Raw genomic sequence first — 25,607 nt, forward strand, 5'->3', positions numbered from 1 at the left:
CTCTACGACCCCGATACTGCCCCTGAACCCCCCCAACCCGATCCCGAAGTGTCCCCCAGCCCCAATGCCACCCCCCCCCCCCCCAATGCCCTTGGGCAGAATGGGAGAAAAAATGTCACCGGCACCAGCTGCTATTAGGGGATGGGGGAGGGATGGAGGGAGGGATGAAGGGATGGAGGGAGGGATGAAGGGATGGATGGAGGGAGCGATGGAGGGACGGATAGATGGATGGAGGGAGGGATGGAGGGATGGAAGGAGGGAGGGATGGAGGGATGAAGGGATGGAGGGAGGGAGAGATGGAGGGAGGGATGCAGAGCTAGATGGAAGGATGGGAGGATGGGTGGAAGGATGGAGGGAGGGACGGACGGACAGAGGGATGGACACTCTGGGGCCGGGCAGCAGGACAGACCCAGGACCTACCGCACTGACGGACACTCTGGGAACGGCCGGGGGGGGCGGTTATAGGGCCTCGCCCCGTGCCGCTCTCGGGGACTCCCCGGGGCTGGCACCTCGTCCCGCTGCTCCCAGAGGTGCCCCCGCGCCCCGGGACGGGGGGAGAGTTCGGGGAGTCGGCTGCGAGGGCACCCCAAAACCAACCCCACCACCACCCCAAGCCCCATTTCGCCACTCACCATCCTCTTCCTCCACGCTGGGTGTCCCTGGGTTGGATCCAGCGCTGGTTCCACCCCCCGGCTCAGCACCGCACCCACCCATCTCCCAACCCCCGGGCGTGGCAGCGGGATGGATCCAGCCCCCAAAATATACCTCAGCGCCCCCAAAAATCGGTGCTTCCACGCGGAATAAACCGCGGCGGGGCCTTCCTCCCACCTCTCCCTCCTCTGCCTCCCCAGCCGGGTCCTGCGTGGCAGTGGGTGACCCCAGCACCCACAGGGTGCTCGGGCTGACAAAGCCGGGCTTGGGCGACCGAACGAAGCTGGGCTTAGCCCACGGCCCCGCACGTGCCCACCTCCTCCCTCCACCCCGGCGCCTTCACTCGCCCTCCCCGCGGGCTGGGGCTGGGGCCCAGAGGGATGGGGGTGATTCCTGGCTCCCACACCCCCATTTCTGGGGGGGGCGCGGGGGGTCTGCAGAGGGGCACAGCGGAGGCGCTGGGAGGGATTTTGCTGCCCGTTTGCCCGCAAACCCCTAAATCGTTGTTTCTTACCCCAAAGGGACCACGCGCCGACCACAGGCTTCGGTCCGGCCGGTGTCACCTCTTGCCCTGGTTGGGTCCGAGATGGGGCTTGGCTTGGGGACAGCCCCCCCCCTTCCCAGGCTGAGGGGGGTCTGGGGACAGTCCCCCCCCCCATGAGGCTGACAAGGTCGGAGGGTCCTGGGGGACCGTTGGCCTCAGGTCCTTGTCCCCAAGTGGGATGGTGGGACGCGGTCGGGGTGCTCCCAGTGGGGGACAGGGCTGTCCCCATCCCTCATGGGCCACACGCCACGGCCCCACGGTCCCCCCCAAAGATGCCACCCCCCCCCAAATCTCCCAGCCCCCGCTACTCAAACTTTGCCCCAAGTTGAGACAAAGGCAGCAGGTCCTGTCCCCTGTCCCCGCTGTCCCCAGACAGCCTGGTGCCACCAGGACTTAATGAGGGCACTGGGCGGTGGGCTCAGGGGCTGCCCCCCCCCCCCCCCCCCCCCCGCAGCTTAACCCTTCCCCTGCCGCTCCTCTCCACCCCATCTTTGGGGACTTTTTTGGGGGGGGTTGCCTGTGTCCTTGGTGCTCCCTGCACTCGCTCACTCGCTGTTGACCTTGGGGGGGTCCCAGCTGCAGCCCCTGGGGGTTGCCCACCTCGGGAAGGGTGTGGGTACCCCCCCCCCGAATCTTCATCCCCCTGAGTCACCCCATGGCCACGGGGCAACCCCAAGCCCCGGCAGGAAGGGCCCCCCCCCCCCAGCCGCAGGTCTCAGCCTGTGCCCCACGGCACGGGGGAGCCCAGAAGGGCTGGATTTGGCAGGGGGGGAGCTGACCCCAGTCCCATGCTGGCTGCTCCGCTGGTGTCCCCATCCCAGCCCCCCGGGATCAGGGAGCCTCCACGTGGGGTGGCCTGGTTGGGGCCACCAATCCCTCCCCACCCCCCCACTGTCCCATCACCCCCATCCTGTGACACCCCCTTTGTCCCCCTCCTCCTGCTGCCCCATCAGCCCCCACCTCCTCGGTCCTTTCTGACACCCCCCCCCCCCCATCTGCTCAGCCCCTGCCTCGCCAGCCCCCCCCTTACCCCCCCATCCCTCTGCCCTTCTGCCTCCTCCACCCATCCACCCATCCTTCCCTCCCTCTCTCCATCCCTCCCTCCATCCTTCCATCCATCCACCTCTCCACCTTCTCCCTCCCTCCCTCCATCCCTCCATGTCCATCCACCTGCCCATCTTCTGCCTCCATCCACTCGGCCATCCACCCCCTCTCTCCTTTTTATCGATCCACCCAAATCTTCTCCACCCACCCACCCACCCATCCATCCTCCCATCCCTCCCTCCCTCTCCTCCTGCCCCTCTCCCCCCCCCCCCGCAGTGGCAGTCCCGGGGTGCCCTGGCCGTCACCCGCTGTCACCCACCGTCACCCACAGACGGCCCGTGACACCCGAGGGGGCTCAGCCGGCCCCGCGCCCCCGCCTGCCCCTCGCTCCGCGCTCCTTAGCGACGCTGTCACGCGGGGACGGGGGGGACCCGACCCCCCACGGGGACACAGGGCTCTGGGGACACGGGGGACCCCGACGCCTTGGCGGCTCTTGGCCCACAGATGCGTCCCCCAGCTCTGACCCCACCGCCGGGCCCGGGGGGTGATGGGGGAGCGTGTGTGTGTGGGGTGTGGAGTGGGGGACCCCCCCACGCCAGGGCTGGTCCCCGTGGGAGCCCCCTTTTTGCGCAGACCCAAGATCGCGGGGGCGGGGGGGCTGTGTGTGTGCGTGGGGCTGTGTCCCGGGGCGGTGCGCGGGGGGCTCTATCTTGGCGGGGGGGGAGGGGGGGGGCGGCTGTGTCCCGCGTGACCCCGTACCCCTGCACGTGTAGCAGCCCGCCCGTCGCCCCCCGACACCCCTTCCTACGGGTGTCCCCGGGCTGCGGGGAGGAGTGGGGGGAAGGACGGGGCCGGCGGGGCGGCACAAGGACCCGGGGCGGGCGAGGGGGCGGGGCCAGAGCTACTGGGGGCGTGGCCTAGGGCGGGGCGTTCCGTGGGGGCGTGCCCGGGGGCGGGGCGGGGCGTGTCCCGCCGTCATGGCGTCGCTCTTCGGCGGCGTGGAGGGGTGAGGGGGTCGCGCCGCGGTTGGGGGGGGGATCCCCACGGGGCTCCGCACCCCCCGCACCCTAATTCCCCCCAGGTACCCCCATTGCGGGGGAGGGGGGGTGCAGCAGGGCCACCCCTATCCCCTGCCCCCCCCCCCCCCCCCCGCGTATCCCCAGCCTGGGGGGGGGTGGGGCAGCACCCGAGGTCGGTGGGGCAGAATGGGGGGGGGGGGTCAGCATCCCCCCCCCCCGTCCCGTAGTGACCTCCATCCTGGTGTATCCTCCCCCCCCCCCCAGCACCCCCAAAGGGCTGCAGAGCCGGTGGGGCTGAGCCAGGGTGTGCCCCCCCCCCCCCCCCCCAGTCGGGATGTGGGGTGTTGGGGGGGGCGACACACATGGGGTAGTGCTGGCAGCAGGTGTGTGTCCCCCCCCCCAAATTTCTCCACAGCGGGGGCACCCACTCCAGGGTGGTGCTGGTCTCCGGGGATGGCCGGATCCTGGCCGAGACGGAGGGACCCTGCACCAACCACTGGGTGAGCTGGGGGACACCCCCCCCCCACCCCCCTAACCCGGGGGGGGACACACGGGACACTGCGGGGGGGGTGTCCCTGGTTGTCCCCAAGCTCATGGGGTGTTCGGGCGGGACGAGGCCACTGGAGAAGGTGCTGGCAGCTCGTGGCTGTCAGCGAAGCTTTTGGGCCGTGGGGGACCCCCCCAGGGATGGAGCCTGGGGGTTTTTGGCGGGGGGGGTGTTAGCGTGTTCCCCCGCCCCTATCTCTCAGCTCATCGGCTCCGAGAAGTGCGTGGAGAGGATCGAGCGGATGGTCAGTGAGGCCAAGAGCAAAGCGGGGGCCGACCCCCACGTCCCCCTCCGCTCGCTGGTGAGTTCCCCCCCCCCCCCCAAACTCCCAAGGACGCTCCGGCTCCGTGTCCCCCCACCCCGGGTGTGACGGGGACCCTCTGGTGTGGGACAGGGGCTGTCCCTGAGCGGGGGGGACCAAAAAGACGCCCTCGGCAAGTTGACAGAGGAGCTGGAGCGGCGCTTCCCCCTCCTGAGCCAGAGGTACCACATCACCACCGATGCCGTGGGGGCCATGGCCACGGCCACCGACCGCGGTAGGTGACAACCAGGGGGGACGTGAGGGTGTGTTGGGGAGGGGGGTGACTGTGAGTGTCGTCCCCCCCCCCACCATGCAGGTGGCATCGTCCTGATTTCGGGTACTGGCTCCAACTGCAAACTCATCAACCCTGACGGGTCGGAGACGAGCTGCGGCGGGTGGGGACACATGATGGGTGACGAGGGCTCAGGTGAGGCTGGTGGGAAGGGGACGCACACATATACACACTGAAACACCCCCCCCCGGAGTTTGGGGGGGTCCCAGCCGTCCCCGCGCTCCCCCCGCAGCGTACTGGATCGCGCATCAGGCCGTCAAGATAGTGTTCGACTGCCTGGACAACCTGGAGGTGCCACCCCACGACGTCGGCTACGTCAAACAGGCCATGTTCGACTACTTCCAGGTGCTGCTGGGGGGGTCCTGGAGGGGTGTAGGGGGGTCTGGGCTGGATGGGGGGGTGCGAGGACACAGGGATCACCGCTGGGGTGTCCCCCCTCCCTCTCCGTGGCAGATCTCCGACAGGATGGGCCTCCTGACGCATCTCTACCGCACCTTCGAGAAGTCCAAATTTGCGGGATTTTGCCAGAAGCTGGCGGAGGGTAGGGAAGCCCCTTCCCTGGGGTGGGGGGGTGCAGGGGGAAAGGGGGAAGGTGCTCTACTGGGGGGGGGAGCCCTGCCCATTGCTGCCACCCTCACCCCACCCTGGGGACTGTCACCCCTTGGCTGTCCCTGCCCATGACAGCTCCCCCCACACAGCTGGGTGTGAGCCCCAGAGAGTGCTGGGGGGGTGTCCTGGGTCAGAAAAAGCTGCCAGTCAGAGAGGGACCTGGGGGGGATTGATAATGAGCCAGCAGTGTGCCCAGGTGGCCAAGAAGGCCAATGGTATCCTGGCTTGTATCAGCACTAGCGTGGCCAGCAGGGACAGGGGAGGGATCTTACCCCTGGACTTGGCACTGGTGAGGCCGCCCCTCGATCCCTGGGTTCAGGTTTGGGCCCCTCACTCCAAAAAGGCCCTTGAATGACTCGAGCGTGTCCAGAGAAGGGCAACGGAGCTGGTGCAGGGTCTGGAGCACAGGTGTGATGGGGAGCGGCTGAGGGAACTGGGGGGGGTTAGTCTGGAGAAGAGGAGGCTGAGGGGAGACCTCATGGCCCTCTGCAACTCCCTGAAAGGAGGGTGCAGAGAGGGGGGATGAGTCTCTTGAGCCAAGGAACCAGCGGCAGGACAAGAGGGAATGGCCTCAAGCTGCGCCAGGGCAGGGTCAGACTGGCTCTTAGGAAGGATTTCTTTGCAGAAGGGGTTGTTGGGCGTTGGAATGGGCTGCCCAGGGCAGGGGGGGAGTCCCCATCCCTGGAGGGGTTGAAGAGTCGGGCTGACCCAGCGCTGAGGGATCTGGTGGAGTTGGGAATGGTCAGGGTGAGGTTCATGGTTGGGCTGGAGGAGCTTCAAGGGCTTTTCCAACCTCCATGATTCTGCCTGATTCTGTGTCCCCCCCCCCACGCCCCCCCAGGTGCCCAGGCTGGTGACCCGCTCTGCTGCCACATCTTCAACAAAGCTGGCGAGGTCCTGGCTCGCCACATCGTCGCCGTGCTCCCCAAAATCGACAGGGTGAGAGCTGACGGGGATGAGGGGGGTTGCATGGGGACAGGGGGGTCCCCCCAGTGCCGGTTCTCACCCACTGTGTCCCCCCCCCTCCCCAGAGCCTGTTCCTGGGGGAGCTGGGGCTGCCCATCGTCTGTGTGGGCTCCGTCTGGAATAGCTGGGAGAAGATGCAGGCGGGTGAGTGGAGGGACGGGGGTGGCAGGGGGGGGGGGTCCTACAGCCCCTCTGTAACCCCAGTTCTGTGCACCCCCCCTCAGGGTTCATCCACGTACTGGCGCAGGCGCGGGAGGAGGTCCCCGGCCACGTTTTCTCCCGGTTCAGCCTCCTGAAGCTGAAGCGCTCCTCGGCACTGGGGGGGGCCCGGTTGGGCGCCCGTAGCATCGGCCATGCTCTGCCCTTGGACTACACCGGCAACGTGGACGTCTTCTACACCCACGTCTTCTAGCCATGAGCCCCCCCTTCAACACCTCCCTGGGATGGAGGGACCCCCCCTGCCCCCCCCCCCCAGCACGCGGCAGTGGGGCTTTGGAGAAATCGAGTTTTGTAATTTAGCAATAAAAAGGTTGTGCAGCCCAAAACGGAAGGGGCTGGTGTGGGGGCAGCGGGGCCAGGAACATGGCTCGGTGGCCACGGGGAGGGGAAGTGGCCCCCGGCACAGCCTCACTGAGGGGAGGGTGGGGCTGCTGGAAAATGAAGAAAAATGGAGCTTGAAGGTTCCTGTTTTGGTGGGTGAAGAGACTGAGCCTGCAGGAGAGGGGCTAGGGCTGGGGGGGCAGCTGGGGCCACGCAGAACAGGAGGGAGGAGCTGCTGGAAGGAGGAAGGAGAGGAGGAGGAAAAGGAGGAGGAGGAAGAGGAAAAGGAGGAGGAGGAAGAGAAGGAGGAAAAGGAGGAGGAAGGAGAGGAGGAAGGAGGAGGAAGCAGAGGAGGAGGAGGCCTTTGGGCTTGACCAGGGCGAGGTTCAGCCCCAGCGCTGGGGAGCACCGGTGACGTTGGAGCTGGGAAGGACTCGGTGGTGCTGCTGGGTTCAGGCTTTCCTGGGGCTGCTCTTCATTTAACAGGTTTAAAAAAAAAAAAAAAAAAAAAGCCCTTTTTCCTAGAATCCCAGGCTGGTTTGGGTGGGAAGGGACCTTAAAGATCAGAGTCCCACCCCCCTGCCACGGGCGGCGACACCTTTCGCTAGCCCAGGTTGCCCAAAGCCCTGTCCAACCTCTTTTTGTTTGAAACAAGAGCAAGGAAGGGGCTAAGCCTGACCTAAAGCACAAACCCAATGGCTGCCCCTTCCACACAGACCGGTCAGGAAGCACAAGCCCTGGGCCGGGCTTTGGCGCTGGGAATCCTCTCCCCTGCCTTCCAAATTTTTATTTTATTTTTTAAATTTGATTTTCCGAGGGCCGAGGTCCTGACCAGGCCTAAACTGGAGCCGTTTCCTCCTCCAGCCTTTTCAGGCTCTGCCTGGCCAAGCTCCACCAGGGCTGAGGACGCTGGAAGCCAGCGGAGCTGGGGCAGGGAGGGAAGGGATGGAGGAAAATCCTGCCTCTGAGCTTAAAGCACCGCTCAGTTCCAAAAAAAGTTTATTTTTAATAACGCATTGTCTGAAATTTACAGCACGTCAGAGCGGTGGTTGGTTTGTTGTTTTTTTTTTGTGGTAAGAAATCAAATAGAAACCAGAGAAAGGGCAGGGGGGGAAAAATTGTGCTACTGCTACAGAATTTTGCCCTTCCCCGTGTCCCGGGTCACATCCTGCAAAGCCTGAGCACGGCTCGTACCGGAAAACAGGAGAATTCAACCCAAACCAAGCCTTATCTCTGAGCAGGAATATTTGAGACAGGCACCTTCAACAGGCTGCCGGCTCTAGCTGCGCTAGCGTGCAGGTTTAGTGCTGGTTTTAAGCTCGGCAGCCAGAGACGGGAGATCTGTTGAGTTACGGAGCAGCTCGATCCCCCACGCGCCGTCAGCGTTCCTGGTCCAACAAACCCCGGCGCGAGCGCCGTGGCCGCCCCGAGCTCAGAGACGGGGCCAACCCTCAGCTCCCATCTCCACAGAAAACCCTGCCGGGCTCCGCGATCCCCCGCCATTAACTCCTTTGTTTAATTAACGGGGAATCCTGGAAGTAACTGCAGCGGGGAGGTGAGATTTACAGGGGGTGAGTGAATGCTCCCGTCCACACTACGAGAGCCAGCGGCTGGTTTAAGCGTTAGGCTGGACACCTCGCCCAGCAGCTCCCGCTTTCTCAGGAGGCAGATTTCTGCGCAGGGTTTAAAACACCAGAAGCGCCCAGGGCTGTGGTTTAAGGAGCTGAAGCCCAACCAGCTCCCGCCGATGGGGATGGAGGTTCCCAAGAGCGAGTTCACCCAGCGGAGGCCCCGATCCCGCCACCCGCCGCCGGAGCCTCGGCACAGGGCCCCGCACACGAAGACGCTGCCCGTCACCTTCTCCGTCTGCGGGTGCTCCTCGGGGCTCAGGCTCATCCCGAAAGAGGATCCTCCGCCCAGGGAGGCTGCGCGACACCGACTCCCCGCCGCTCCGCTCCACCGCAGGCCGGAGAAGGGGCTCTATTCCCTTTTTCTCAGGTTTTGTTTCAGTGAGAAAGGAAGGTACAGGTGCTTCGCAGCCGCAGCCCGTAGCGCTGGATAAGCTCAGGAGTTTCGGGGGGAAGAATTCTTTAAGGAGAAGATGCATTTTGTAGGAGCAGCCCTTCCCTTGGACGGCTGGGGATCGCGATGCCTGAGGGGCCCTGTCTCCGCGCAGAGCGATGAAGCAGGCAGGACCCTGATCTACCAGCAGAGAAGCAGAGGAGCGAGTGTTCAGCATCTCTCCGAGAGCTGCTGCTTGGAGGAACTTCGGGGTTTACAGTCTTGTTACACTTCACCTTTCCTTTAGCAAAAGAAATCCTGTCGAAGGGAAACGGGGAACGCCAGCGCGGCTCCTGGCCCAGGCTCGCTGCCTCTGGGGAGGGAGCAGGTGGGCAGGGGGATCCCTACAAATTCTACTTAAACAAGAAAACATGACTTTTCCACTAAGCAGGTTTGAAGCGCGCATCAAAATGGGCCTCTGAAGCTCGGGAGGGGGGGGAAGTGTTGGACTCCAGGACAGACTTAAGGGCTGCGAGTCCTAGAATGCAAAAACTGCCAAAAGGCGGTGGGAAGACGATACAAAAGAATTAAAAAAAAAGAAAAAAGGAAAAGGAGAGGAAAAAAAGAAAAAAAAAAAAGGTACTCGAAGCGTAGAGCAAGATTTCGCCACGTTGCAGCAACTCTGCTACGGTGCAGAGTCCAGCCGGGGGCTGACCCCCTCCCTCCGTCCCCCCGGCACCTTCCCCCGGTGCGGGGACACAGTCTTTCGGAGCCCGCCTTGGGGGTCAGTACTTCACGCCGGGCACAAACTCCTTGGCATCCGGATTCAAGTTGCTTTTGCTCTGGAAGAGAGAACAGGGGTGAGCCTGAGGTTTTTTTGGGGGCAAACAGTGGAAGCTGCCATTTCTGTCTCTCTGGGCTTCAGCACAGGGCTGCTGGCGGATGCGTGGATAGAGGGGCTGGTTTATCCCTACCCAGGGTAGTGTGGGGCTAAAGCAGCTCAGCCTGAGCTCAGCTCAGCAGGGCTGGGCCAGAACAAGCCCCCTCCGTGCTGGTCCATACGACCCCACAGCGTATCAGGCGTTTCAGGGATGAAAACAGGCCTCGCCTTAACACTGCTGCTCTGCCCGTCACCCTGCGGGTTGTCACCACTCTGAACTAATCCATCCAGGCTGGGGGTGCTCAGCAGACCTGGTGGGGCCCCCCTGGACCTCTCCAGCCTGCCAGGACACCCCAGTTTTGCCCAAAAGGCAACAAAGGTCCCAGCTTGCTCGGTGCAAGCAAACCTTGCTTCTCAGGTTGGTTAAACCGGCTCTGCCCACCCTTCCCACGGCTTCTGGAGCACAAGTTGCACAAAACTGGCTATTTTTGCCTTTAGGATACGTGGCTAAAATAAATATCCTCGCAGAAAACCCCCCAAATGCCTCGTTGCTGGTGCATTAGCAGCAGCTCTTGCACCGACACCCCGCTGCCGCTCAGGAACGCCCCCCTTTCACCGGACAGGCCCCCAGCTCTTCACCGGACCTAGTGGCACCTTCGCTTACCAGAATGTCCTCGGACCCGTGGCTGTCACCGACCGAGAGCCCATTGAGCTGCTGCTGCAGCTGCCCCATGGCCTGGGGCAGGTCACGCGATGGAATGAACCAGTCCTGGTCTTCTTCCTCCAGCATCTCCTGGAAGCAGCGGTCGAGAAACTCCTGCTCCTGCAGCTCCTCCTCCACCTGCCCAGAGAGACCCGTTAGTCACAGGTTGGTCGGGGGTTTCCCTACGCTGGCCCCACCTGAGAAAAGAGTTTGCAATGTGCTACCTCACCTCAGCACCCGTCTGTGCCTCAGAAACATCACAGGATGGCCAGAGTTAGATTTTAAACCTAGATTTGTCGTCTTGCCTAGAGGCAGCCCCAGGAGCACAAAAACTGGCCCCTTTTGAGTGGAGCAAAGCCACGCTCAGGCATTGCTCCCGGCCACTGCGGCCCGCCGGGGCTGGATGCAGGAGGGAAGGGGATGGGATTTACAAGGCAAATCCAGAAGGGAAGGGGATGGGATTTAGGGGATATCTGGACGCACGCAGGGGATTTGAGGCTGCCGGGCTCCAGCCGAGCTCGCTGCAAAATGCACGGGATGGCTCGTAAAATCACAACAGGGAAGCGCGCAGATCCTCTGCTGCGGAGCGACGCCGCAGCTCTGCCCACCCTTCCCGTGCTTCTGGGGTTGGTTAAACCAGCTCTGCCCACCCTTCCCGTGCTTCTGGGGTTTGTTAAACCAGCTCTGCCCACCCTTCCCGTGCTTCTCAGGTTGGTTAAACCGGCTCTGCCCACCCTTCCCGAGCTTCTGGGGTTGGTTAAGCCAGCTCCACTCTCAGCCCCCTCAGCCCACCAGCACTCTGCAAGCACCAACGCAGGGTGGCAGTCGGCTCCCACCGAGCACTCTGGGGATGACGCCGTCTCTCTGCTGCTGGAAAACTCCTCCCGAGGCCGAGGAAAGCCACGGGGCTTGGCCAGGGCTGCCGGAGCAGAAAGCTGCTCGGGCAGGGGTGTGCAGGCAAAGCCAGGCAGGAGATGGGCAGGAGAGGGGGGGGGCTGGGGGTCCCAGCCTTACCCTGTAGCGTCAGCAGGTCACGTTAACCCGCTGGTCCACTCTTCCAGGCTGGTTTTCTCGGGGGGGGGCTGAGTCTGGGCAGCCCGCGCCGCTGCCGGCCTCCTGCTCGACAGGCACGTGGTGGCCAGAAAATGAGCAGACAGGGCGACAGCCAGAAAACAGCATGATTTTGAGCAGCTGGGATTGAATCCAGGAGGGCTGAGTGAGTCCACGAACCACAAAACGCTCCGACAAGTTTAAATCCTTTCATTTTACAAGAAAGCAGAAACTACGACCAAAACCTGGCAGCCTGGAGGGGGGAAAGGGGAGCTCTGCAAGCTGCCATGCCCCGAACCACTGGGGATGGGTGGACAGCCCCTGCCAGCGGCCAGGTACCGGGGTCCCCCTGCCACAAACGATTTGGGAAGGGGATCTCAGTACACCCAGAGTGCGACCGACCTTCAGGTTATTCCCAGCCAGCCCCCAGCTCGGGGACATTTAAATTATTTTAACTCACAGCCCAGAAAACTCCCTGCGAGATGACTTTTAGGACTAGATGACCTTGAAGGTCCCTTCCAACCCAAACCATTCTGTGACTGTTAAATGCTCTCTCACAGTAACCGAGCTTTGGGTGCTGCCTCTCGCCACCAGCTTTAGAAATCGGGTCTGGCCAGGGGAAAATCCCCTGTACTGCTAGTAAAAACACCCCATCGCTGTCCTCAGCTGGGTTTCCAGATGCTGTGCTTGAAACTACACACTGGTACTAGTGTGTTAAAAGGATATTAAAAAAAAACCCACCCCAGGAGTGCTGGCTCGCCCCTACGATGACAGCCCCAGGACCCTGCGCTTCTACAGGCCACCTATGGAGCGAGCCCGGAGCGAATATTCCCTCTCCTCCGAGGGCTCTAACTGCAGCCCAGCAGTTAACCTTCCCACAGCAGAGCCTTTCCCGTGCCTGCAGCTCCTTTGCAGCCCATCGTGACAGCCTGAACTAGGAGAGAAAGGGTTCAGTATTTGCTCAGGGCTCTTCTTTGGCCTCCTGGGGTATTTACTGCAGCTCTGTCACCTCCCACCTCAGGTCCTGCCCCAACCTCGCCTGCTGTCAGCACAGTTTCTTCTCACACAAGAGCCCACCACTCCCTTTTTGCCCTCTGGGATGTGCTGGCTCTGTGGGAAAAGGTAGGTCGCTTGCATAAATAAGGGAGGACCGTGCCAAGAAGCTTGTGGGTTTCTGAAAACACTTGTTTGTTCCCTCGTCAGGGCCTGGATGGCAGGAAACCTTTGTGGAGGAGGCAAGGAAGCAGCGTGGCTTCAGAAAGCTGAGGAAGAGGGAACAACAAATGGAGGAAGATTCAGCTCCAGCTCTTACAGCAGCCCTGAGCCACTGGGGTCTGTAGAGGAAGGTGGCAGAAGCCACAAGTGCCACTGAAAGGGACGTGCCTGCTGTCCCCCCGTGCTGTGCCCCCCCTTGGCGGCGTCTCAGGGGCTCCCAGGAGCGACCATGGCCAGGGAGCAGAACTGAGCCTGACCAGAGACTCGAGGCGCAGCGTCCCGCGCCCAGGGACGGCTCCTGCCAGGAGCACTGCCTTCCCACGGACCCAGAGCTCCCTACTGCCCCGCCAGCAGAGCCATGGCCTTCAGAGCGTAACTCCAGCTTCTGCATGAACCATTTTCCCTCTGAGCAGCGTTTCACCGGGAGCTGGACGAGGGGCTGAGCTCCCCAGGGCATGGCCAAGGGCTCAGAAGGGCAGAAACAAGGGCTGGCAGCCCAGGAAAACACAGGTGAGTATCTCGGCGACGCAGAGCCCAACACAGGGAAGCCCTGAGGTCTTGGCTCCGTTTTCCTCCCTCCTCCATCTCCCTCCGCCTGCACAAGCTCTCCTCCGCCCCGGGATGCTCCCTCGGGCACAGAGCTGCGCTAGGGTTTGCTTTGCACTTTGCCTTCATCAGGCTTTTAATCAAGATGGCGCTTTACAAACATTAACTAATTAATCTCACACGTTTCCATCAGTGCAGCTGCTTGGGGGGGCTGGGAGTCACGTCATTAAATAAAACAAAAGCTGTGAGTCACAGCTCGCTAACGTGACGCGGCGTGAGGCCGCGCGCTCACCCGGAGTTACCGTCAGGGAGCAAGAGTGGCTGCAGTTTCCTCCGGTGGGAACAAGATTTAAGCGTTACCACATGGGACATTTTCTGCTGAGAACACCAGGAAAGCCGATGAAATCCTCTTCTGGTGACCAGGGGCGCGGTGGGGATGTGAAATCCCTCTCTGCCCAGCCTGCCCGCGGCTCCGGCGGTCCCTCCCTGCTTCCCGATATCCCAGGGCTGGGAATCTGCTGCGTGGATGTTTCAGGGAGGGGTCAAGCGTCCAGGAGACTTCAGGTTTTCTGCCCCATCACTCAGTGCAGCCAGCTGAAGGTGCAAGCTCCTTCCTTGCCCAGTTCGAGGTGTCTGACTTCTCCCCAGCTACTGGGATGACGGCAGGAGGGAGCAGTGAGCCCCCAGCAAGCTCCTCCTCGCTGCCTCGTGCTGCATTTGGCTGAAAATCCAAAGCAGAAGCACGAGGAGGACGCGGCACGGCTGCTCCCTCGGCTCCAGCTCGCGGGGTCGCATCGTCATTCCACAAGCAAGAGCCGTTCAAGTCCCACCAGGAGCTTTCAAGAGCTCAGCTGGCCCCTATGGACAGAGCATCTGGTGGCCGAGGCTCCTACTAAGGCTGCTCTGAGCGTTTTTGGGACCATTTCACCAAAATGGAAAGTTTGACCTGAAACGCAAGGTTTGAGCTAGCCAGGCTACACACATTCCAAGCACTGATTTTTAGGCTGGTCCCCTCCCTCCAGCTGACCGCGCAGAAAGGGAAAGCTCAGGAGACGGCAGCGCTGTCCCCGTCCCCCTGAGAAGGATCCAAGAGGGTCAAAGGCATCGTGAGGGTTTTTTTTTTTCCGACTTTATCCATCCCACGTTATTACAGGCAGCTCCAATATAAACAGGATGACTCTTCCCTTGAGCCACCATCTCCACGCAGGGCCCGCGCCGGCCATGACTCACCCCCCCCCCCCACCCCCCCCCCGCCCCGTGGTGCCCATCAAGGGAAACCTTTCCCTCCCCTCAATCCAGCTGCAGAAACACAGAGCTAGCAACCCCCCTTCCCGGTCCTACCTGTCTGTTGAAGTCTTCTTCGTTCTCCATCCACATGTACTCTGCAAAGGGGTTGTTTTCCTTCTCATCGTGGCCGTTCACTACTTGGTCCTCTTTGGATTTGGGACTGGACGCCGTGGTGCTGGCGAGGTCGGAGCCATTCATCATTACTGACTCTGCCAAGGAAAAAAAGGGGGTGAGGGAGCTGCCGGGGGGTCCCCAGCTCACACCAGCCACCCGGTTCCTGGGCAGATGCTCGCCACCAGCCATGCTGAGAGGTGACAGCTCAGGCTTCCAGTACAAAAAGCTGCTTCCGGGCTGCTTTTTGCAAGGCACGGCGTTATTCCCGACTCCTCTTCGCTCCTCGAGAGCACTGGCAGCAGCAGCATTTCTTTTTCATGGTTTTGACCCATCAGGGATGGTCTGAATATATTTGATCTGGACTTAAAACAAGGGATGAGGTGACCAGCAACTCCTGGAGAAGTTGTGAACAGGGCTCGGACAGGCACTGGCACCCCAAACCCTGTCCATCCACCTTGTTTATTTTAAATCTGCCAAAAAATACACCAAAAGACCACAGGTGGGTTATCACCCCACAGCAGCAGATTGCTCCCTACCCCAAAATACTGAATTTTCTGGAGGAAGACACGCTCGCCAGTTCATGTCCCTTTATCTCGGCCGTAATCTCTTTTATTTTTAGAGGGCATTTCGCAAAAGCCTGTTGGTTTGCGACACGAAGGCTGCCTTTTTCTAAAGCAGGCGTTCCGAGTCCCAGTGGCGTGGCTGGAAGCAAGACAAACCTTAAGAGTGTCCCAAACCTCAATTTCTGAAAGGTCCATGGGAGCAGAGGGAGGGAAGGATGCACAGACAGATCGATGATTCAACAGGGAAAAGAATTCAAATAGGGATAAACCATTCAATAGGGAAATCCTATGGAATAGTGAACTGTGGATTAAGGCCAGCACAACGCTGCTGAAAACCATCCAAACGCCACGTAACGATGTCCCAGCTGTATGTTTTACTCTCCCCGGGTTAAAGCTTTATCTGGAGCTGAGCTGAATCCAGTTCCAGTGCAGCACTGGGGCATGGGGAGGAACTGCGGGGGCTGGAAAACACGACGTCTTGGGGTGACTGGCAGAAGGTTTGGTCTCAAGGCGGGCGAGAGCCCCACGCAACAGCCCTTTAGGTACAGGGGAGAGGTTGCAGAAAAATCAGCCTTTTGTCCTTGAGGGTAAAAGGGGGCGGGCGGTGTTTTTTGCAGCAGCAGAAATTGGATTTGGAGGGGGGGTGAGGTTGGGGAGACCACTAGTGACGATGGGAACTAACACCCTTTGCAGGGGGACAAGCCTCTCCCTGAAATTTTCAGGGAACAGTTACTGATGGGCACCACAGCTCATCCAGGTATGTTTGATCTTACTTTAAGAACACGAAGAGAAATTAGCCGACCTCTCAGAGTCTCCAGGAGCCCCTGCAAGGCTGTGAGAACAAGCAACACCCCCGGCAGAGCCGGGTCTTTTTGCCTCCATCCAGGTAACAGCTGCTCCTGGCAGCTCCCATCACCCAGGAGATCCCACGTTACTCGCTAAACGCAGCCTGTTCTAGGGGCTGAGGAGATTATTCCCATTTTTGGGAGAAATCCAAAGCATGGATGAGTACTGAGGACACGACAGCAGTCGTACGTCACCCCCAATGACAAAGGTGCTCAGCTCTTGCATACCGGCGCTCTTGGGTCCCCAGGAGCGGCACAGCTTTAACATGGCGAAGAAAAAAAGGGCAAAAAAAGAGAAAAGTAAGAGCAGCAAGGTCCTCAGGCTGCCTGCAGCCTCGGGACGCAGCACCAAGCGGCCGTTGTTATCTGCGGAGAAGCAAAAAAAGGCTCCGAATTGAGCATGGAAACTTCCAGCGTGCCAAAGCGGAGCCAGCGGCTCTGCCGTGGTCAAGGAGATTTCTTGACGACGGCTCGAGCCTGGCAGGGGAGTCACAGGGCTGGTGGGAAGGGGAACAGAGCTGCAAAGCAAGCGCAAAGGCACCGAACGTTTGGACGGGGTGGAGCTCTGCCTCCTTCCCTGCCTGCTCCTCTGGCTGCCAGCACGGATGTTTGTGCAGGCAGAGCCTGGAGCTCAAGGACCCGGGAGGTTTGAGGGGCTGGTGGGGTTCACAGCTTACGTACAGCGCCCAGAGAGGCAGGATGGGTGCTGGGTCCCACCCAAAGGTACCTGAAATACCAAGCCCTCCTGGTGGAACAGGATGATATAAAGATATTGGCAACCTAGCTTCTTTTCTTAGTGGAACCACAGGAGAACCAGTGACACACGACTGCCTGGAAATGACTGAAGCAGTTTATTCCAGCTGGCCAGACCTCAAAGAGGAGCCGTTAGAGGAAGCTGATGAATCCTGGTATAGGGACGGGAGCAGTTTTGTCCAACAAGGTATCTACAAGGCAGGATACGTGATAACCACCAAAGATCAGGTAATAGAGTCTAAAGCCCTTCCTCCAAATACCTCAGTACAAAAGGCAGAAACAATAGCTTTAACTTGGGCACTGGAAATGGCCAAGGGTATGAAAATTAGTATATGGACGGACTCTAAATAGGCTTTCGGAGTGGTCCATGCTCATGGGGCAGTGTGGAAAGAAAGAAGACTCTTGTCTGCACAGAGAAAACATATAAAGCATGCCGAAGAAATCCTCAAACTCCTGGAAGAGGTGCAACTACCTGAAAAGGTGGCTGGAATGCATTGTAAAGCTCAGCAGAGAGGAAGTTCCACCCATGAACTTGGCAACGCTACGGCGGGAGCGCTGCGGAAGAGAGGGAGCGAGGTGCCTGCGCTGGTCCTGGAGAGAGCAGTTTAGCTGGAGGAGCAGCAGGAGAGAAGGGAAAGGTTTTGCAATGTTTAATTTTTTTTTTTTTTTCAAAAAAATAGATAAAAAGCTTCCTCTTCCTCCCCAAAACTCCGCACTCCTCACTAACCCGGCTGCAAAGAGGCCTTGCTCCCGCGGTGCCGGCTCTCGGCCGAGCTTTGCAGCTCTTTCGGAACAGCGAAGGGGGTTTTCCCCCAGTGTTTGGTGGAGGACGGGATTCTGGGGCGCGCGGGGAGGGGCGAAGGCAGCAGCTCTCGGCACAAACCCATCGGAATGGTGGGGCAGCCCCGACCGTTGCCAGCACCCCGACGTCCGCACAAGCCTGCGGCCCCTCGGCCACCCGCACGTCCCACCGCAGCCAACCGAGGGGCTCCCATGGGGCAGGGGATGCTGGCCAAGCCTGGCTTCCCGATTTGGGCTTCCACGAGCCCCTCCAGGGCAGAGGGAGAGCCGGGACCCCCGGCACGCTGGGCACCATCTGCTGCGGTGCCCAGGCTGCGCAAACAGACCCGCCGCTTGCCAAAATCAGAGCGCGGGAGGTGTTTGTACCTCCACGTTACCATCAAGGCCACGTCTGTCACCAACAGGTCCTTTTTTTTTTTCCCCCTTCATTTTTATAAACACGCAGGTGTCCAAAGCCCCATTCCATGCCCCCTGCATTCACTGTGGCAGTTGTTTTGCCGTGGTTATCACACACACTTCCCTACCACACTATTCCCACCTCTTTTGTTAAGATTTAAGCTGTCCCAAAGCTTTCCCAGCTACCCCCCGCCTGCAGAACCAGAGGTTTTTGGTCAGCCCCAAGCAAAAAGGAAGCTGGGGGGAGGCCAGCATGGACATTTAAGCATCATGGAGCGAGACAGGAGCCCTCCCACGATGCCCCTGCGCTTCGCTGGGAGAAACAGCAGGCAGCAAGCAGGCAGGAGAGGCTCCTACCTGGGAATATCCTGGGTGAAAAAACTCCCTGAACAGGAAAAACCAAATGCAACCCAAGTGTTTCTTTATCTCCCATCTGTCAGCTGGGTCTGAAGCACCCAAGGTCGTGGTTTTCCCCTATCAGCAGTCCTGGCGGTGCAGAGCCACCCCCCTTCCCCGCTCCCCCTGCCTGGAAAAGCACCTTCCAAAAGTGCATTTTCCAGTCTGGCCAAGCCAGGCTCAATGTATGTTTTGGTCTGCGTGTTATTTATCTGAGTCACCGGAGCAGCACTGTAGCCGTCAGCCTGTTGACGCTCCACCAAGTACGCGCAGAGCCAGGGTAATTTTGACATATTGCTGAGGCGCTGCAGCAAGCTTCCTGCTCAGAGCCACGGCTCCCCGTAAAAACTGAAATAAATTAAAAAATCTGCTTTCTTCTCATGAAGGCTTCTTGGATTTGTTCGTCCTTTGCCCTGGAAAAATAAGTAGATTAAAATAAAAAAAAATAAATCTTCAACCTGGGGATTGAGAGCTCAGAAAACACATCCAGAGCACACAAACCACCTCCTGAGAGCTGCACGGCAGGTCCTGAGGAGGCCCCTGCTAGAACTCACAAACATCTTCATCATCCTCGCCCGGGGCTGGAACAGCAGCCTGGCAAGGCAGGTTTCCTTTGGGAAAAGGTCCTGGACAACATGAAGCAGGAAAACAGAAATTTGGCCCGTGTTTGGTATCTGGGTGATGCTTAAGGGTGTGATGCTTCAGGGCTGCAGATTTTGCAGGACCCGACCCCAGCCAGGGCCACGACCGGGCGGTCCCGGCTCCATTAAACTGGAAATAGTCATTAGCACAAATTAGTACCAGTGACCAGACATCTGAGGGCAAACTAATGAGCGTGGCTCCCGCAGGAAGATGCCAACAAAATACCCCCGTCCCAGCGGCGACGGCGTCTAAAGGGGATGGACTTTTTTTTTTTTTTGAGGAAACTCCCAGGTTTCTGCGTGGACAACTCCGCCGCGCAGAGGTGGCGCCGTGGTCGAGGACGAGACATTTCACATGAGAAAATTCGTGGAGCAAATCAGCAGGAAGGAGGGGAAAGGACCCTTTAGAGCAGGCAGCACCCGAGCGTGCTATAAAAGGGGGTGGCTGATCCTGAGGGAGCCAAGGCTGAGATAGAGGAACGAGAGGACAGGGAGGGCGAAGGCATAGGGACCCGCCGCGCCACAAGAGGAGCGCGGGAGGCGAGAGCCCGGTGCACAGGAGATCTCGCAGGGCCGCGGGGTTGGAGCAAGCTGATCTCCCAGGAGAGCGTTTTTCCTCCACGTGCCGGGAGGAGAAGGGCGAGGACAAGAGGCAGCAGACGGCGAGATGGTGCTGAGGCTGGAATGAGCCGTCCTGGGAGGAGAGGGCCCAGGCTCCCGCCACGGAGCAGCACAAGGCACGGCGAGTTATTAATAATCTGGATAAAGCACTTCGCTATCCCAGAATTACACATACGGTTCTCCGCTCTTCCCAGGCGGGCCGTCAGACCGTTTCCTTACCTAATTCAGGAGGGTAACACAGGCCAGAACAAACCCGGGGCAGTCGCAGCGGGGCTGAGGAACTCCCGTGAGGCAAGACCCTTCAGAGACCCACTTCTGGCTGGTTTCTGCCCCCACAGGAGCATCCTTTCCTCACGCCAAGCGTGGCACGAGCCCCACTCCCCCCCCTTCACCCCCAAAGAGTTAACAAGTCAGCACCAGACGGGAGAATGGAGCACAGCTGCGCGCTTGGCTCAAGGCGAGGGACATATGGTCCTCCTCACCCTCCCGGGCTGGCGCGGCCAGAGCCAAAACCTCGGTGGAGGCTGCTTTGGCGGGGAGCACCGGGTTATGTGAGGGAGGAGGCTGGTCGGCCAGGGCTCCCGGCTCTATAAATAGCAGGAAAACCCACCCAGACTTTAGGAAAAAAAAAAACCCAAACTTCTTTCTCTGGGTGCTTTCAGGGCTCCTCTCCTCCCTGACTGCCCTGCAAGGGGAGCACAGCTGGGTTTGCTGGCACCACGGGGACGGGAGTGCTGCATCCCCAGGCCTGTGCGGGGCTGCGCCCTCACCCCAGCTGCACTTTGGGTTTAATAACACTCAAATTTCAACTTGTTGAGCATTCGTAAAAAGAAACCTGCTGGTTTCCTCCCCCCCCCCGCCTCAACCAGTGCAGAAATGCTTCCCACAGAAGAGGCAGAGTGGAGCGTGAGCAAACTGGTTTGAAGTCACAGAATCATCCAGGTTGGAAAAGACTGTGAAGATCCTCCAGTCCAACCATGAACCTCACCCTGACCATTAAGTCCTCGACCAGGAGCCCAGGACTGACCCGTGCACCGGCAGCGCTGGGGCATGGAGGGGAGGAGGGGGGTGGCTGTTTTTGCTGGCCACCTCTCAACTCCTCTGAAGCAGCAATTGGAGAAGGGCAGCTCGTTAGCCTCGTTTCCCAAGAGCGAGGATTCTCCCATTTCAGCTCGCACAGGTACTCCTCACGCTCCACTGGTCGGTCTGGTTCAGCCCCTGCTCCCAACGCCCTCGCTCCTGCCGCCGGCTTCTCCCGCCGCCCGCCTGCGCCTCGCACCGCCAGCGCAGAGCTTACCTCTCTCTAATCTCCCTTTGCGCTTCCCAGGCCCAAACTGCACTTTTTCTCTCCCGGCCGTGTAGATTTTTCCAGCAGCCAGGAGCGTTGCCAGCTGCCCCGCATGGCACTTGCGATTTTTCCCCCCCCCTCTCTGCTTCCACCGGGGAACCCGGCGTGACTAGGTCTGGCTTTTTCTGCTAGGCTGCAATCCGGCTCCGGCCCAGCCCACGCTCCAGCACCACCCTGACGTCTTTCAAGTATTTTTCTTTTTTGTTCCCCCCCCCGCAGGCTTCTCCTTCCTATTATACTGGTGCTTCAGGTTTTATTCCCTACCACCGACGCTTCTGAAGTGCTGAGCTGGCGAGCTGCTGCAGACCTGGGGGAGTCACCCACTGCTCCCCGCTGCCTTCAGCCCTCTAATTAGAGGATGTTAAGTCTTCCAGGTTAGGCTGGACTTCTAATGTTAGGCTGGACTCCTGGTACGCCCTTCTCACGCTTGCTGGACTACTGGGGGGTGCCAGCCCCTGCTCGCAGCCCGCAGCAGATGTGGAGCTTTCCATTTTCAGCCACCTCAGTTGCTGAGGAACTGCATCCTATTTCCATCCCCAAGCTGGGGGATAATCTCGTCCTGCACTATTTTAATCCTCATCCACAAGAACAATCCCCCCACTTTGCTCAGGCACAAAACAAAGTGTCTCCAGATCCACCCCCCTCCTCGCCAGCCCCGTCATTTTGAAAGCGCCAGAAACATCGAACGCGGCTCTTGAGCTGTGTCCAAGAAACGCTTCGAAGCCTAATTTCCAATTCAGCCTAAACACTGCTCTTCATTGAGCTACTTTTAATCTCCGGCAAAGACGACACGTTCTGCACTTGACAGCTCACAAACGGGTCCTGTTGCTCACCAGGATTATCGCTGCAATATTCTGCAGCGGCGACACGGCCAACCAGCACCACGCACCAGCCCGCCAGCAGCAATTTTCTCTAATTTCTCGACGAGAATTGATAATAGACATTTTTTTTAAAGACTTCAAAACAGAGCATCCAGCAAACAGCACCTTCCAGCACTCTCCTCTGGGAGGGGAAACCTAGATCAGAGACAGGGACGCGCCACGGAACATCCATGGGGAAGGTGGGACCCTGCCCAGGCGCGGGCAGAGAGAAAAGAGCGGAAAAAGCCAGCGGTGCGATTTGTGCAGCAGCACCGGCTGGAAACGGAGCTCAGGGCAGCAAACTGAACGCTCTGCCAGGGCTCTCGGGATTGCCAGGAGGAGTTTTATCGCTGTTTGCGATATGGAGGCACCTCGCAGTACGGGCCCTGCGCTCACACCTCGGGATGCCGTCGCTTTCCTTCTGAGTGGGACGGGGAAGCGTTGGACTCAACGATCTTTTTCCAACCTACCGCTGCCGGTGCTCGGCACCGTTCTTCAGGCCACCAAAACCTGATGAAACGTGTCCTGTCAACACCGAACAAGAGCAGGTGCTGGGCAGGCTGGCTGGCAGCTGCCTTTCAGCAGCCCGGATTGCAGCCGCTGACACCACCACCGGGGATCAAATTAACAGCGGTGGAAGGGCCGGCGCGATGACAGACCGCGGGTCGCCCAGCCCAGCCCGGCGGGTGATGGATGACCCAGAGGTGAACGGCCCAGAGGGTCTCACTTCACCATCCCGCAGCTGTGAGAAGAAAACAAACTGCTGCTGCAAGGGAGGGGAACGAGCCTGCTTCCCTCCTCGGCGTTTCGCTTCAGGAATAAAACCTGAGAGTTTGCAGGAAAGCGGCAGCTGCCTCCAACACTATCCACCTGCGCACGGCGGGTGTTTTCTGCCCCTCTCGAGTAAGTAGGTGGGGAATCCTGCAAGGCCACGTGTGCACCTTACAGCGCACACGCAGGCCTGGCTTTTCCTTTCACAGAATCCTTCAGGTTGGAAAAGCCCCTCGGGATCATCGAGTCCAACCCTCAGCCCGACTCTACAAAGTTCTCCCCTACCCCACATCCCCCCACAGCTCATCCCAACGGCCCTTAAACACACCCAGGGATGGGGACTCCACCCCCTCCCTGGGCAGCCTATTCCACTCTCTGACCACTCTTGCTGGGAAACATTTTTTCCTCATGTCCAGTCTGACCCTCCCCTGTTGCAGTTTAAAGCCGTTCCCTCTTGTTCTGTCACTAATCACCTGTGAGAAGAGACCAGCACCAACCTCTCTACAACGTCCTTTCAGGGAGCTGTAGAGTGATGAGGTCTCCCCTCAGCCTGCAAAAGGGCCGTCCCCTCAGCCTGGCACCCAGGAGCTCCTCAGAGGGAAAAACCCGCAGATTTCTTAGCTCAGAAAGTAAACACGAAGGTTTTCAACGCAATATTATAATACGCGTTTTTGTCTCGAGCTATTAGGAACCGAACAAACACAACTGAGGGCTTCACGCAGCGTTTTCTGCAGCCTCCGTGGCCAAGGCTAAGAGAGGAAGGAGGATCCGGATCCGCCACCCTCCGAAGCACCGCAGAGCCCAGCGTGCCTCCCGTCAAGCCGTCACTGCATCAGCCGCAGCGAGAAGCTTCCCTACCTGTAGCAACACCTGACTTGTTGCTGCATGCCAGGCTGAAACCTGAAGAGCCAGCACGTAACCAAATATCTGAAGGGCACAAGCCAGGAGCTGGCTACGTCGTGCCGAGCCTGCCCGTGCCGGATCCTGTCCCCCGTAAACACGGCTGGCGGGCGCAGGCTGACCCGGGCTGGTGGCCCAAACCCACCCGTGTGCTGCAGCCTGAGCCTCCGTGGCTGGTTTTTTTTTTTTAAGGTAAATTTGAGAAACCAGCTTCCAGTCACTGCAATCTGCAAAGATGGGACATGGGGCAGCCCGCCTGCACGCTGCGGGTCCCTCTGGAGCGGGACCGCTGTGCCTGGCCCCCGAGGGCTTCGCGGGCGCCGAGACGGTGCCGGGGGAGAGGGTCAGGGCGGGTTGAGCAAGGAGAAGCCAACCCCCCCGCTGCCCCGGAGCTTTCCCGGACGCATCCCCGGGGCTGGCGACAGTCGGGCGAGCGGTCTGGCCCACGCAGAGAGGAGCCCGGGGCCTGGTTTGGGCGCCTGGTCCCGAGCGGGGCCTGGAGAGGACGAGGCCCATGGCGGCAGGAGAACGTGCGCGTCCCCCCGCGGGCTGCCCCGTCCCCACCGGCCACAGGCCAGAGCACAGCGCCGGCGCTCCCCGGACACACAAGGGCTGCCCGAGCCTCGTGGTTGCGCTGGCAGAGGTGCGAGGCGCGGCGGGGCCGGCCGGCGGGGCCTTCACTCCCTCACACCGGGCCGGGGCCTTGCCCGGCCTAGCGCCCACCGGAGGCCCGTCAGCCCCCCTCTGCCGTCCCGGTGCTCGCCCCGCGGGCTGCCCGGGCCTGGTCGGGCCTGCACCCCGCGAGCCCCCTCCGCCAGCCCCGTACCTGCCGGCCGGGCCGGGCCGCTGCCGCTCCGCGGGCGCCCGCCCTGCGCTGCCGCCGCCGCCACCGGACCCCGCCGCCGCCGCCCGTCCCGCCCCACACGGCGGGGCCACGCCCCCCAGCCCCGCCCTAACAGAACCTTGCACCCCATTGGCCAAGCGATCGACGCGTTCCCGCCCCCCCGCTCGCGGCGCTAAACCTGGTTGGGCGGAAGGGCGCGAGAGCGCGTCGCTACTGCACCAGTTCGCTGCCACTCCAGCTTCTAGTCCCACCCACTGTGCCGCCGTCTGATTGGAGGCCCGGATCCACCTCCTAGCTTCCGGATTGGTTAACCCCGAAGGATCGGATTGGTTGGGCGGGCGCGTCCCCCACGTGGGGACAGACAGGCAGGTTTCGGGGGCGGGACCGTGGCGGGGTGGGCGTGGTCAGCCGCAATGTAAATAACCACATCGCTCCGCCCTTTCGCCCAGATTTGGATTGGCGGGCCAAGTGACCAATAGGAAGAGCCGTCACAAGCCGCCCGCCCCGCCGCGCGGGAGTCCTGCTAGGGAGCCGCTGATTGGCGGGTTGATGTAAACACACCGAGGGGGCGGGGGATTCCCCGCGAGTCGGCGGGGGGTGGGGGGGGGCGGTAGGTCACGTGGCGGGCGCGTGGCTCGCGGGTGGGGGGACCTCGAGGTGGGGGGGGACACCCAGCTCTGCACCCCAGTGTTGGAGGCAGCTGGCGGGGGGGTCACCCAGCCCCGTATCCCCAGTGCTGGGAGACCCCGCCCCGCCCCCCCCCCAGTTTTGGGGGCACCCAACCTTGCACCCCCAGAGTGGGGGGAGCACCGGACACCACACCCACACCCCCCCAGTATTGGGGGGCACCTCCTGGTGGGGGGAGCACCCATCCCCGCACGGCCCGGCTCCCCCCGCTGCCCCCCCAGTTCCCCCAGCGCCGCCCCCCCGAGGCCCCCCCGTGTCCCCCCGTCCCCCCCGGTACCCGTGTCCGGTGGCCGCGCGCCCGTGTGTGTCCCCCCCCCGCCGTGACGAGCCCGGGGCGGCTGCCAGCACCGAGCCGGGGCCGCGCCCGCGGGCACCCGCGCCCCGGCCCCCCGAGATGCCGGCGGGCGGCGGCGGGGGCTCCGCGCCCCGAAAAGGGGGACCCCAGCGCCCCCCCCTCCCCGGCCCGCTGCCCCTCGACCCGCTCGGACGGTGAGTGCCGCAGCCCCGGGGGTTCCCCACCACTCCCGGGGGTCCCCCGCGCAGTTGAGGGGGGGAGGTTGAGCCTTTCCCAGCTCCTTGGTGCCCCCCCCCCCCCGGCCCCACTTGCCACCCCCTGTCCCCGCATTGGGGTGCGGAGAAGCAGCCCCCCACCCCTCCAGCACCGGGACGGGGGTGTAACCCCGGGCGGGCTTTGGCAGGAGGGTGCCCGTGGATTGGGGGTGCATCCCCGTGGGGAGCCCCACGGCAGAAGGGGGTGAGCCTCAGTCTCCCCCACCCATCGGGGTGACCCCAAACTTTTTCTAACCCCCCGGGTGGGATTTTGCTAAAACGGGGTGGGGGGGTACCAACATTGTGGTGGGAAGCCCCTGGCA

General features: G+C 61.1%; 2 protein-coding genes across 2 annotated transcripts; one reads left to right on the forward strand and one right to left on the reverse strand.

Annotated features, from left to right (window-relative positions):
• Nucleotides 1-3,181: 3,181 nt before the first annotated feature.
• Nucleotides 3,182-6,518, forward strand: NAGK (N-acetylglucosamine kinase). The gene is made up of 10 exons (XM_074865344.1): nt 3,182-3,245; nt 3,674-3,758; nt 4,008-4,106; nt 4,200-4,341; nt 4,423-4,533; nt 4,631-4,743; nt 4,852-4,939; nt 5,849-5,946; nt 6,039-6,117; nt 6,198-6,518. The coding sequence occupies exons 1-10, from the start codon at nt 3,217-3,219 to the stop codon at nt 6,383-6,385; spliced, it is 1,032 nt and encodes a 343-aa protein (XP_074721445.1). The 5' UTR covers nt 3,182-3,216; the 3' UTR covers nt 6,386-6,518.
• Nucleotides 6,519-7,495: 977 nt separating this feature from the next.
• PAIP2B (poly(A) binding protein interacting protein 2B) lies at nt 7,496-24,120 on the reverse strand. Its single transcript, XM_074865346.1, has 4 exons — nt 24,031-24,120; nt 14,250-14,404; nt 10,059-10,235; nt 7,496-9,356 (listed from the first exon to the last, which is right to left on the reverse strand). Exons 2-4 carry the CDS (start codon nt 14,394-14,396, stop codon nt 9,300-9,302), a joined length of 381 nt encoding a protein of 126 aa, XP_074721447.1. The 5' UTR covers nt 14,397-14,404; nt 24,031-24,120; the 3' UTR covers nt 7,496-9,299.
• Nucleotides 24,121-25,607: the final 1,487 nt, after the last annotated feature.

The sequence above is a fragment of the Strix uralensis genome, chromosome 4 (assembly GCF_047716275.1).
Source record: "Strix uralensis isolate ZFMK-TIS-50842 chromosome 4, bStrUra1, whole genome shotgun sequence".
In the NCBI taxonomy this organism is placed as follows: domain Eukaryota; kingdom Metazoa; phylum Chordata; class Aves; order Strigiformes; family Strigidae; genus Strix; species Strix uralensis.